Genomic DNA, 12790 nt, shown 5'->3' on the forward strand with positions numbered 1-12790 from the left:
TATATACACGAAGCCCCTCTCCCCCTCCCCCTCCTCCCCACCGTTTCGAATCTTTCATTGGCTCCATTTAAAAATATTTACACTTCAGCAATGAAGTAGTAATTTATAGCTTTCTGTGTGGGGTGCCTTTGCTGTATCTACGCATGCATGCATGCAAAATGACCCAATCATTAATGAATGTGTAGTAGTTAATTCAGAAGGCAAACAGAGAGGGGTGTTTTTAACTGGACAGTGTTTGAGCCGGGATTTCAGTAAGTGGGCCAGCCTGACAGCAATGAATGATGGGTGCAAATCTAGCTAGTTATACATGAAAACCGAATTTTAGGCCGAGAATTAATTTGGGAGCTCTTGTGATCTAGAGATACGTGAGGGCTCTGATAGGATTAAGCCCACGTTTACGTGATTCAACCCAGCTTAGTGGCTTTCATTGCAGTGTTATTCATTTCACTTAAACTGAAGCATGTTGATTTATCAGCTTTTAGTCGCAATTGCAGAACAGCTTGTCAGGACCATATCTTTCTTGAACTTCCTTGTATGTATCCATAACTTCAGGGAGTGTGCCTATGTCATTAAATTGCAAGGTGCAAGAGGACAATTAGCAACCCCTAGCGCTGAAACAAGTAAACACCTGAAGTTTGTTGAAATGTAATTTTGCCTTCTGAATTCTGACTGTTTCTACTTTGAAATTTTAATCTTAGGCTCTGACAGGTATGCAGTGCACTCCTGTGCATGTCGACCCAGAAGTAAGTTCTGCAGAGTTTAATGGGATTTGCTCTCCAATAAGTGTGTATAGTATTGCATCTTTAAATATAATGTTGGCATGTCCTGACTGTTCTGAGCTTAGTAAGCTTTAAGTAAGAAATCCCGTAAATTGCCAAAATACTATCAAACGTGAAATGCTGTTGCTTCCCAGCTATCATGTATTGCCCAGTATCAACACTCAAATCCAAAGAATTAAAGTCAAATGCCATTTGATATCAAATGCACATATCAAGTATTTGAACACTTTGAATTTTCAGCAAATATGTGTGCAAACAGCAAGGTAGGGAATACTCAACATCAAAATTTGGGGCGGGGCGGCACAGGGGATGGTTTCAGGCAGTAGGGTTTTTTCAGACTTAGCATCCACCATTGCACTAGAAAACTGACACCCCTCTCTCCCAGACCCTCCAAGTGTCCCTAATCTCCAGGGACGTCCCTGATTTAGAGAAGCTGTCCCAGTTTCTGATTTGATCCCTGGAATGTCCCGCTTTTCCTTACGATATCCCTATTTTCACTGAAGAAATGTTGGAGGGTATGGAGTTATTTGACCCCCGAGCCATCTGAAGGCAGCCCTGTATAGGGAAGGTTTTTTAAAAAAAATGTTTAATGTTTCATTATGTTTTTATATATGTTGGAAGTTGCCCAGAGTGGCTGGGGCAACCCAGTAAGATGTGTGGGGTATAAATAGTAAAATTATCATTATGGAATGGGATGTCCCTATTTGCATTGGAGAAATGTTGGAGGGTATGTCCTCCCTACCCTGATCATCTGGTCCTCACACATAATTTGGTGATAAAACCAACAGTACGATTTGTACAAAGGAGAAACGGTGGCCCTTCAGACTCCAGCTGCTATCAGCTGCAGTCAGTATGGCCAGTGGGAATGGATAATGGGAACTGCAGTCCAACAGCATCAGAAATGCTGCGTTCATTCATCATACCATAATCTCTGGTTAACAAGGGGTCAAGGTTTGTGATAGCTCAGAAGCCTCCAAGACCTGTGCGACCAGTACCAATGGGCCAAAAGAAACTGGCATACTATGCACAGCAATGTTTCTATAACGATAGCTTCCACTCTCTCAAAAAGTGCTAACATCAGCCCTAGGTGAAGCCTGGTCTTTAAAGAAGTTTATGCAAGACGCAGGGCCACCTGTATTTAAAGCAGAACCATATCACTTTCAACAGTCATGTTTTCCCTGCAAATATCCCAGGAGCTGTAGTTTGTAAAGGGTGCTGAGAGTTGAGACCCCCAATCCCCCCAGAACTACAGTTCCCAGAGTTCCCTGTCTACAATACCCAGGCTCTCTAGGGTCTTCTTCTTCCATCACCCCCATAACAAACTACAGTTCTCGGGATTCTTTGGAGGAAGCAATGACTGTTTAAAGTGGTACGATACAGCTTTAAATGTGTCGTCCAGACGAGGCCACTGTATTAAAATGAAATGGAATAAAATGAAAATGTCATCTTTTGTTTGTACAGTAACTATAACATCAGCAAAATGGGGAGGGCAGGGGGGAACACATAAGTTGTTTGGGAATGGAGGTGGTGTTAATTTGGCTAAAAGATCCAGGTTTTTGGCTTGTTTTTACCGCGGAAGATTAGTTTGTAATTCCGAAATGAACATTATTAGATAGTTTCCCTCTATTTTCAGCTTAGTACAGAGACTTAACTGAGATTAATTTCACCCTTCATTTCACTTCATAGATTGCTTCATGATCCAAAATGTCCTATGTAATAATGAGTTAAAGCTCAGATTTCCAGGGGTGTAGAGCGAGAATTTTGGACCAAGGTCACTGTGCCCACTGGGTTTCTATGTGGGGCCACACAGCAGCTAGAATCTTGTACGAACTTGGGCATGAGTTTTGAGGTACGCTTATATTTTAAAGTTTGGTGTCTGCAGTTTCGACTATAATAAATGATGGCAAACTATGGAGGTTAAGAATCATGGTTTTCAAAATGCCTTTTGCTCCAACGCCATAGAGAATACAACACGTCAGTCTTCGGGATTGGTCCCAGGTCGGCGAGAAAAATCATGTCTCTTATCCTGCCTGTTTTATGGGAATAAGCCATCAAACCCCATTGCCTAACAAACCTCTTTTGAGATGCAAAGGAGAAGCTCGCAGGCATCCTACAAACAGAATTGCCAATGCTACCCCTTTGCAGAAGCAATATGTAGATTGCAAACCTCTTTCAATTCTCTATCGCTTTTAACTGTCCTGGTTCCCCACAAAGACCTTTGGGAATGGTAGACTTGTAAGGTGGAGAAAATCATCTGCAGCAACAGCTAGCTGAATGCCATAGAGTAGCTATGACCCAAAGGAATTCCTCTCCCTCTACAGCTGCTCCCAGACATGCAAATATCAAAAGTTAGGGCTTAGTTAGGAATGCTTTGTGCGACAGTTTTATTGCCCTCTCCCCAAAGCACTACCTTTCCCAATGAATGTTTGGGGAGATCTTTGTGTGTGATTCCTCCCACCCACCCTATGGGGGCAGACTGACGGCAGAACAAATCTCCCCCCCCAGCTCAAAACGGGCACCCCTCTTTATCCCCATTCCCTTGGTGTGCCACTTCGTAGCACCAGTCAGCTGCCCCGCTGGCACCGGTTCTTTCTTCAAGCCAGCCTTTTCTGTCCTAACACCAATGAACATGTCCTGTAGCCAATCGTATTGGGGCACACAACGAGGTCACTGACACCATCAAATGCTATCAGCGCCGCGTGAGTTGCCCTCATGCTGAATGATGCTCTGGGACATCACACAGCCCAAATCTGATTTGCTATGTGATGGTGCAACACTTTGGCTAGGAAAGAAGAGTAACCTTGAAACAAAAAATGGCAGCCAATCAGCAGTTGATTGGGGCTGGGAACACTAGGAGTAGGAAAGAAGGCAAAAAGAGAGAGCTCTCACTCCCCCTTTTTTTCTTGCAGGATAAACACTACCATTAAGCCAAGTGAAGTGACTGTCTTAGGCAGCTGATTTTGGGTGAGCTAGCCATTTAATTTATAGTTATGCCAGGGAGGGGAAAAGGCTCTGGATTTTTCAGTTTCAGGTACCAAAATAAATCGACTGGCCACACCATATATCGACATTACACACCATGCTCATCCACCTGTCTATTTCTCCTATGTCTGGAAAGCACGGGCCTGCGGAGTTTTCTGCTTCTCCCACACTTTCTGTGCATGTGTCTGAGTGGTTTTGCCTTTGCCCTGCTGCCCCCCACCCCGGAAAACCCACTCTTTAGCGATAAACGGGAATAAACGGCAATCCGCAGAAAACCCAACTGCTGTTTGTTCCAATTTGGCACGAAATACTGGGTTTTCTTGTGGGAAAGCGGTGGGGCAAATGGAGGAGTAAATGGAGACCTGTGGGTATAGGGCAGTATATAAATGTTAATAATAATAATAATAATAATAATAATAATAATAATAATAATAATGTGTGTTTGGCTCACATTGCTGCTGTTCCTCCTCAGGCAGCAAATGGAGCTGTATCCAACATTAACCCTATTCAAAGCAGACCCATTGAAATTAATGGATCTGGCCAAGTTAGACCCGTTAATTTAAGCAGCTCTTCTCTGAGTATAATCGAAAGCCCATTATCTTGGGACATGAATGTTTTTCATTTCCCTGAAAGCCCCTTTTGCACATGGGGAAAAGAAAGCTCATTGGATAACCTTTCTCCCTGCCCTATTAAAAGCACAGAAAAACCCTTAACCATCTGGGGTCAGCCTCCCTGTTTTCAAGATGGTTGCACAGGCATGCATGTTTCCAAGAGACAAGCCCATTTTTCATGCTGCACCTCAGAAATGCATGGTAAATCTGAACTGCATCTGGCAAAGACGAGAATGCAAAGGTTGCTTTGAAGCGAGACCTCTCTCTTCCTCCATTTGCAATAATTGCGACCACATCCTGAAGGCAGTATTGAGGGGGAACAGAGCCACTGCACAGCCTTAAAGATCGCTGCTGTATACCTCAGCCGTGTTGGAACTGGACTGATCTTCTGGAACCATTCGCTGGCCTGTGGAAATGTGCAAATCTTCATGTCCGTCCGGCCGGCTGCCTAGCGCCCAGGATTTACCATCCTCGCCGGTGCCGTACGACTCCACATATATCCTGCGGATGCTCGGCCTCAGTTCCTGGTATTTGCCTTTCCCTTCTTCCGGGAGGCTCGTAGCGTGAGGTAAGAATGTGCTGCGTGGACAGTCGATGGAGATACTTATCTGCTCGCCGCCAGAGGTAGGCTCTTGCGAGAACTCCATAGCTCGTGTGAGATGTGGAGTATACAGACCTTCGGAGAGGGAGATGGACTGGCTCTCGCTGTGAACGCGCAGCCAGCGATGGTGCCGGCTGAAGTAGCTGGAGTGTTGATGCTTTCCGTGTTTCTTCTTGCCCAAGAAGCTCAAGGGTTGCCTCAAGCTGGCTGACTTTTCCGTGCATTTCGGGGAAAGCCCTCCTCCCAGCGACAGGCTTTGCAGGTGCTCTTTGGACTGATCGACGTCAGCCTCCAAGGTATCGCCCCCTCTCAAGTTCTGTTTGGGAGTCAAGCAAGGCTTGATGTCGTGGATCTGGAGAACGTCTGGCGCGCTGCCGCTCAGGCAGCTCACGGCCTGGTGGGATATGTCCTGCGAGGACGAATAGACCAAATCCAGCTCCCTTGGGCTCAGAGCATCGCTAGAGTCGTAGTCGCTGTCGGTTGGAAGGAAAACTTCCGAGCAGCCTTCTTCATCCGAGTACGGCTGGGAGTCTGCAAACAAGAGGAGGACAACGGATGAGTCACTGGCAGGCTGTACACCCAATACAGTTGTACCTTGGTTTCCGAACAGCTTAGTTCACGAACAACTTGGAATTCGAACGCCACAAACCCGGAAGTAGGCGTTCTGGTTTGCGGACTTTGCCTCGGCAGCCGAACGTCCAGCGCGGCTTCCGATTGCATGCAGGATGCTCCTGCAGCCAATTGGAAGCCGCGCGTTGGTTTCTGAACATTTCAGAAGTCGAACGGACTTCCGGAACACATTCTGTTTGAAAACCAAGGTACAACTGTACATAAATTAGATGCAGTAATAGGGCAAAATTTGTCAAGAGTGATACTAGCTAGTTCTATAATGCTTGTAGTCTGAACAAGGGGGGACACGGGTGTCACTGTGGTCTAAACCACAGAGCCTCTTGGGCTTGCCGATCAGAAGGTCAGCGGTTCAAATCCCCGCGATGGGCTGAGCTCCTGTTGCTCTGTCCCAGCTCCTGCCAACCTAGCAGTTCAAAAGCATACCAGTGCAAGTAGATAAATAGGTACCGCTGTGGCGGAAAGGTAAATGGTGTTTCCATGCACTCTGGTTTCCATCACGGTGTTCCGTTGTGCCAGAAGTGGTTTAGTCATGCTGGCCACATGACCCGGAAAGCTGTCTGTGGACAAACGCTGGCTCCCTCAGCCTGAAAGTGAGATGAGCACCGCAACCCCATAGTCGCCTTTGATTAGACTTAACCATCCAGGGGTCCTTTACCTTTACCTAGTCTGAACAGAAGTCCATATAATTTCTCCTTTGAAATATGACTATGCTGACAAACAGTTGATATGCTTTATTACAGAAGCTATTAAGCAGTGCTTTTTCTGGATGGTACACAGGGGTAGCATACCCCTAAACGTTTTGTGAATCTAAGTTTGGCCTCATTGAGGGGCAGTATTTCAATATGAGTAGGAAAATGAGAGTACCCCTAAACATTTTTTTTAAAGCACTGATATTAAGACAGATCCTATGCTCTAGTTTCCATGAATGCTAAGGCAACTAAGTTGATAGCACCTAGTAAAAAGCAGTTATGGGTTGGTTGGATTTTGCAGAATTTGCATTTATCAGTCTCTTGCAAATTGGGTTTTGCAAAAAATAATAATCATGCAATTTAAATGGAATTAATTCCTTTTGAAACAATGTATGGATGGGATTTCCTGTGGTGTCACACGATATCGCCTAATGAACTCTAAAAGGGGAGGTGCTTAAGAATTTGATGAGAAGTGTGCTACCTATCCTATTTTTATTAAAAAATAATAATTAGGCAGTATTTAATTTCATAGTGGGACCATTGGATTTGGTGTAATTCTGGCCTTCCTTTGTCATCTTCCCATTATGTCCATGACACTGCATCCTGGAATTGTGCCAACTGTAGGGATCTATGCCAGTGTAGCATTCCACTGAAAAAAACCTCAGGTCACAATGGTGTAGGGACACTAGCAATGGTATATATCTAATGTAATGGGCTTCCACCAAATCCTAAAACTCTCCTGTAAGAGTGCTTGCTGCATAGCACTGTGCTTTAGTGTTTGAAATATTCACTTAAAAGTGTACACTGCGAAAGGGGCAAGTACATGCTTGTAGATTCATGTACCATACAGGTATATATTTTTTGTCATGGAGATGTGATTGGCTGTGGCTTCTTGTTCCTTGTATACTCTGTGGCAAATCCAGGCTTGCTGCAGCATAAATCACCTCAAGTATTTGAACGGCTTCCCCAAAGAAACTTGTGGACTGTTTCTGGAACCGTCAGACCCTAGAGTTTAGATCAGAGATGAACTTTTCTTTACATGAATGTCGACATTGTTACCCTCTCTTTCCCCATAAGTTGGAAATTCACAGCTATCTTACAGATTCAGTTTGCTGTGGAGGAGGGATTTCTGAAGATTCTTCTTTTTTGTCATGGAGAAATATTTGGCGCGGTACTAAGTTGGACCTGTACAAACTACAGCAGGAATAGCCAATGGGGTTCCATATGTTTCGGACTACAATTCCCATAATTCCTGACAACTGCCCATACTGGCTGCAGCTGATGGGTGTTGTAGTCCATTTTGAGGGCACCATGTTGGCTACCCTTGCTGCAGATTCTTGACAACGCAACTTCAAAGGGGTAAGCCAATTAATTAGCTTTCCTTTCTGCTGTCTCCAAACTCACCTCAGATATGTTGCTTCCTACTGGAACAAGTCTGGGCAAGTCTCTCCTTATGTTCCATATTTGGTTGCCAAGGCATTATCTTGGGTAATCCTTAACTTTTAAGGTAAAAGGGTGATTAGGAGTATATTGATAAAAAGATGATTACTAAGGTGGGCTCTTAACTATCTTTTCTTAAGTATAGCCTACAGAGACAGCCTTCAGGAGTGGAGCTATCTAGGTTGACTTAGCTGCCAACAAGTCTAAAGCACTTGAAATTCAAATTACCGTATTGGCCTGAATAGAAGCTTCACTTTTCCCCTAAATTCCGACCATGAAAAGTTAAAGTGTGGCTTATATTAGTGACCATACGGTATGCAGCCAGGAGCGTGGGGAAGCGGCGGCCGCCCTGTGCGTAATTCCCCATCCTCTCCCCCAAGGCCAGAAGGGAGAGAGCGAGGAAGGGAAAAGGCTGCTGGCAATGCTGGTGCGGCTTATATTTGGGCCAATACGGTATGAGCTAAAATGATGTATTCACAACGGCTAATATCCAGATTTTGACTTGTTTAGAGTAGACCCATTGAAACTAGCAGGGCATACGTTAGGCAGCTTGTCCCTGGAAAGAAACTGAAAGGGACAAATTCATCCATTCAGGACAGCGGACACCAATGGAACACCTAGGCCAGGCATTCCCAAACTCAGCCTGCCAGCTATTTTGGGACTACAATTCCCATCATCCTTGACCACCGGTCCTGTTAGCTAGGGATGATGGGAGTTGTAGTCCCAAAACAGCTGGAGGGACAAGTTTGGGGATGCCTGACCTAGGCTGATGGAGTTATCTTGGAGCCTGAGAAAACATCATTGATGTGGGAAGTCTGTAGTTCTGACTAGATAACCACAAGAGGCAGCAGAGCACAGGTCCAAAGGTTCCTTCTTAGTTCTGGCCTTGTTGTTCCTGAGGCTCATCTCTTTATAACCATTTGTGTTCTGGGATCCTTTTCTTCTTCATTACTCCGAGCTCGGCTGCCTGCTGCCTGCTCTTCCAATTAGCCAAAAATCTCTCTTTTCTGTGTAGCATTAGATAATGCACCAAACTCTTTAGTTCAATGCTTAATTTGATTTTTGTAAAGATGTTCCCTTGCACAAACCATCTGAGTGCAATTGAAGAATGCCAGCTAAACTAAATCACTAGACCCATGCTGCAGAGAAGCATAGCTGTCAACTTTTCCCTTTTCTTGCAAGGAATCCTATTCAGAATAAGGGAATTTCCCTTTTAAAAAAAGGAAACATTGACAGCTATGCAGAGAAGTCATCTGTCCAAACTGCAAGAGAAGGCCAGAGGAGCAGAGAGGCGATGTGAAGACAGGAGAGGTGTCAAAGGCTGGAAGGAAAATGAACCCACAACCCTCCCTCCCATTGATATTTATTTTTTAATTTCTCCATGAACCTTAAGCTCTGAGCTGCAACATACTAGGAGACAAAGCAGAATTCTACTTCCAGGATGAAGAAGGCCAACACTGAGCTGGAAGTCAATAGTTGGCCCTGAGATTACTTAGCCATCTCCACAGGCATCTTGACATCTCTGTGGCAAGTTTTGCACTCCCAACCTGTATCATTTAGCAGAAGTCACCATGTGAAAAGTGCCCATCAGTTTCCTCATTCCCCCACATGGAATGGACAATCTCATTGTGTAACGGGCAGCATTTGTGTGAGGGACCCTAAAAAAATGGTACAGCTATGGCTGGTGTTGGTGCGTGATCTACATGACAGCTGTGTGGATTGGATCTCAGTATTCTATCGCTGTGTTTGCAAATGGCTAAAAGCAGGCTTCCTCACTCTGCTTTTAGCCATTTGCCTGTGGCAAATAATAATAATAATAATAATAATAATAATAATAATAATAATAATAATAATAATTTTATTTATATCCCGCCCTCCCCAGCCAAAGCCGGGCTCAGAGCAGCTAACAACAGTAAAATAATACAGCATTCTAAAATCAATTCATTATAAAATCAGTTCAAATCAAATTGATGGCCCAAGGCCTGGTGGAACAGCTCTGTCTTGCAGGCCCTGCGGAAAGATGTCAAGTCCCGCAGGGCCCTAGTCTCTTGTGACAGAGCGTTCCACCAGATCGGAGCCACAGCTGAAAAAGCCCTGGCTCTGGTTGAGGCCAGCCTAACCTCTCTGTGGCCCGGGACCTCCAAGGTGTTTTTGTTTGAAGACCGTAAGGTCCTCCGTGGGACATACCAGGAGAGGCGGTCCCATAGGTACGAGAGTCCTAGGCCGTATAGGGCTTTAAAGGTTTAAACCAGCACCTTAAACCTGATCCTGTACTCCAGCGGGGGCCAGTGCAGCTGGTATAGCACCGGGTGAATGTGATCCCGCGGCGAGGACCCTGTAAGGAGTCTCGCCGCAGCATTCTGCACCCGCTGGAGTTTCTGGGTCAGTCTCAAGGGCAGCCCCACGTAGAGCGAGTTACAATAATCCAGTCTGGAGGTGACCGTCGCGTGGATCACAGTGGCTAGGTCAGGGCGACAGAGGTAAATATAAACACAGGCAACCTTATGGTTGCTGGGCAAGTCATAACCTACGATGCCCACATGCTTCTGAGTCAGAAGTCATGGAGAATTGTGCCCTGTTCTTGCCTAGACCGAAGGGGAGTAAAAAAGCTTTTCCCTTACCGCTCAAGACTTTTCTCCGGTGGGTCTCCATCTCTGGCGAGGGTGGTGGGGATGGAAGACAATCGAGGTGAGACGATGTTGAACTTATCTTCTTTTGGATGGGTTCTTCTGACAGATCCACAATCTTTGCTACCGGCAAGCCGGCAGGCGGCTGTCTGTACCGTGCGTATTGTAGTGCTTCATTGATCCATCTCATTTCACGCCAGATTTCATCGATTTGCTATGTGAAGAAGATGGTGCAGATATATATATATATATTAAAACAACATTGGGTTTATGTATGACAAGTTTAAATAGATACCTCATTGTTAATTACAAGAGAAGTGTAATGATCACTGGCAGTTCCTATAGCTTTAAAGGGGGTAAGGAAATCTGTCATTGATGTGGTTCAGCCTCCCCTGATCTCTGAGATGAATAGTCTTCTTGTACTCCCAGAATTATTGCTGTGCCTCAGCCATCAATTTTCTGACAGAGGGCGATTTTTCCCAACTTCTTCTGGCAAGAAAGGTACAGCTTTTCTTTCTTGCTGGGACTCGGCAAGAACAATTCCTGATTCTCTAACATTCCTGATTCTTTACTACAGCCATGCCCAGTGTGGCTAGGGCAACCCAGTCAGATGGGTGGGTATAAATAATAAAATTATTGTTGTTGTTACTCATAGAATCACAGGGCTGGAAGGGACCCCAAGGGTCTTCTAATCCAACCCCCTGGAATGCAGGAATCTCAGCTAGTCCACCACCTTCTGAGGGAGACCGTTCCACGGTCAAACAGCTCTTCCTGTCAGAAGGTTTTTCTGTACGTTTAGTTGGAATCTCCTTTCTTTTAACTTGAGGCCATTGGTTCGAGTCCTACCCTCCAGAGCAGGAGAAAATAAGCCTGATCCATCTTTCATGCGCAGCCCTTAAATATTTGAAGATGCCTATGATATCTCCTCTCAATCTCCTCTTTTTCAGCTCCTTCGACCATTCCTCATAAGGCTCGGTTTCCAGACCTTTGATCATCTTGGTTGCCCTCCTCTGCCCACATTCCAAGCTTGTCAACATCCTTCCTAAACTGTGGTGCCCAGAATTGGACACAGTAATCCAGGTCTGGTCTGACCAAGGCAGAATAGAGTGGTACTATTACTTCCCTTGATCTGGACACTAGACTTCTGTGGACTATACTTCTTATGTCCTCTGCATCAGGGAAAGGGAACCCATGGCTTCTGAGCTGCTGTTAGACTACAACTCCCATCACCCCCAACCATTGGCTCTGCTGGCTAATGTTTATGGGAGTTGTAGTCCAACAATATATGGAGGGCCACAAGTCCCTTACCCTCTACCTTGTGCTGTCTTTGAAAAGTGCTCATAGGCTGCTACTATGGTAGAACACACAGACCTAGAAAGATGCTTTGCAGGGATAGAACTAATTGTCAGAAGGAAACAAAATATGGACCATCAATTTTGTTAGGTGCTAAGTCACATTTTTTTGGGGTGGGGGCGGGGTGGGTAGAAGTGGAGAAGGGAGGGGTAGAGAAAAGATGTGCTTTCCCCCCTGAAAATCTTTCCTCTCCTTATGAGGTTCCAGAAGGGGTCTCATAAGGGAGAAAGTACATTTGGAACCCGTGGAGGGGGATCAATGTATTTGAGGGTTGAACTCTAGTGGGAAAACAGTGGGATGAGGGAAAGGGTTAAGCATTCTGTTCCCTTTCTATTCTGCTTTTCCTCCCAAAGTGGGAACAAACCTACAAAATATTTCACTGCCTGAACATAGTATATAGGTCAGTGCTCCCCCCCCTGAAAAAAAGGTTCCAGTAAGGGAGGGTTCTCATAGCTTGCCAGAACATTAGCTTCCTGGGTTTTAGGAAGGACGCACAAGGCTCTGATTTTTTTTTGGGGGGGGGGGGAGGAAGGTGTTGGTACTGCATACTGGTGCATAACACCAGAAAAAAACCGCACTGTGTGAGGTTATGCCTTTTAAAGCCTCAGATACCTGGCCCTATATCCCTTACAGATCAAAATGTAAATGTAAATCAGAAATGTAGTATGAACACCAACAATTGGGAAACACTGGGCTGCGAGCGCTCCAACTGGAGAACAGCCTTGAATGAACTTTATTACGGTCACAGACCAGGATTAAGAAAAGCATATAGATAAAATAGCAGTTGGGATTTTTGACCGATAATTGTTAGGGCAAATGAGGACAAGGAAACAGGCATAAAACATCCGAATAAAATACAAGATTAAACACAGATAATGGATAGATAAAAAAAACCTAATAATTAAAACAGATAAGAGCTAAAAACCAACAAAGACACGCAGTTAAAACAGCTGTAAGAGCATAAGAACTAAAAGACTCACAGATAAAACAACTATGAGAGGCTGCAGAGTAGAAGCCTCTTAAATAGAGGACACTCACAACATTAAAAACTGCTGTGCAAATATGGTTAAAACAGACA

At 44.9% G+C, this 12790-nt stretch overlaps 1 protein-coding gene across 4 annotated transcripts in view; it reads right to left on the minus strand.

Annotated features, from left to right (window-relative positions):
• Positions 1 to 2693: 2693 nt before the first annotated feature.
• The window catches only part of ANKFN1 (ankyrin repeat and fibronectin type III domain containing 1), a 271898-nt gene continuing 261801 nt past the window's right edge, over positions 2694 to 12790 (minus strand). For all 4 annotated transcript variants that reach the window (XM_083598613.1, XM_083598612.1, XM_083598615.1 and 1 more), the window contains exons 19-20: positions 10354 to 10573; positions 2694 to 5504 (exon numbers count right to left, since the gene is read on the minus strand). In XM_083598613.1, coding sequence (XP_083454739.1) covers positions 4711 to 5504; positions 10354 to 10573 — 1014 coding nt within the window. In that variant the 3' untranslated portion in view covers positions 2694 to 4710. The remainder of the gene's footprint in view (positions 5505 to 10353; positions 10574 to 12790) is intronic.

Source organism: Podarcis filfolensis (genome assembly GCF_964270895.1).
Source record: "Podarcis filfolensis genome assembly, chromosome: 2".
In the NCBI taxonomy this organism is placed as follows: domain Eukaryota; kingdom Metazoa; phylum Chordata; class Lepidosauria; order Squamata; family Lacertidae; genus Podarcis; species Podarcis filfolensis.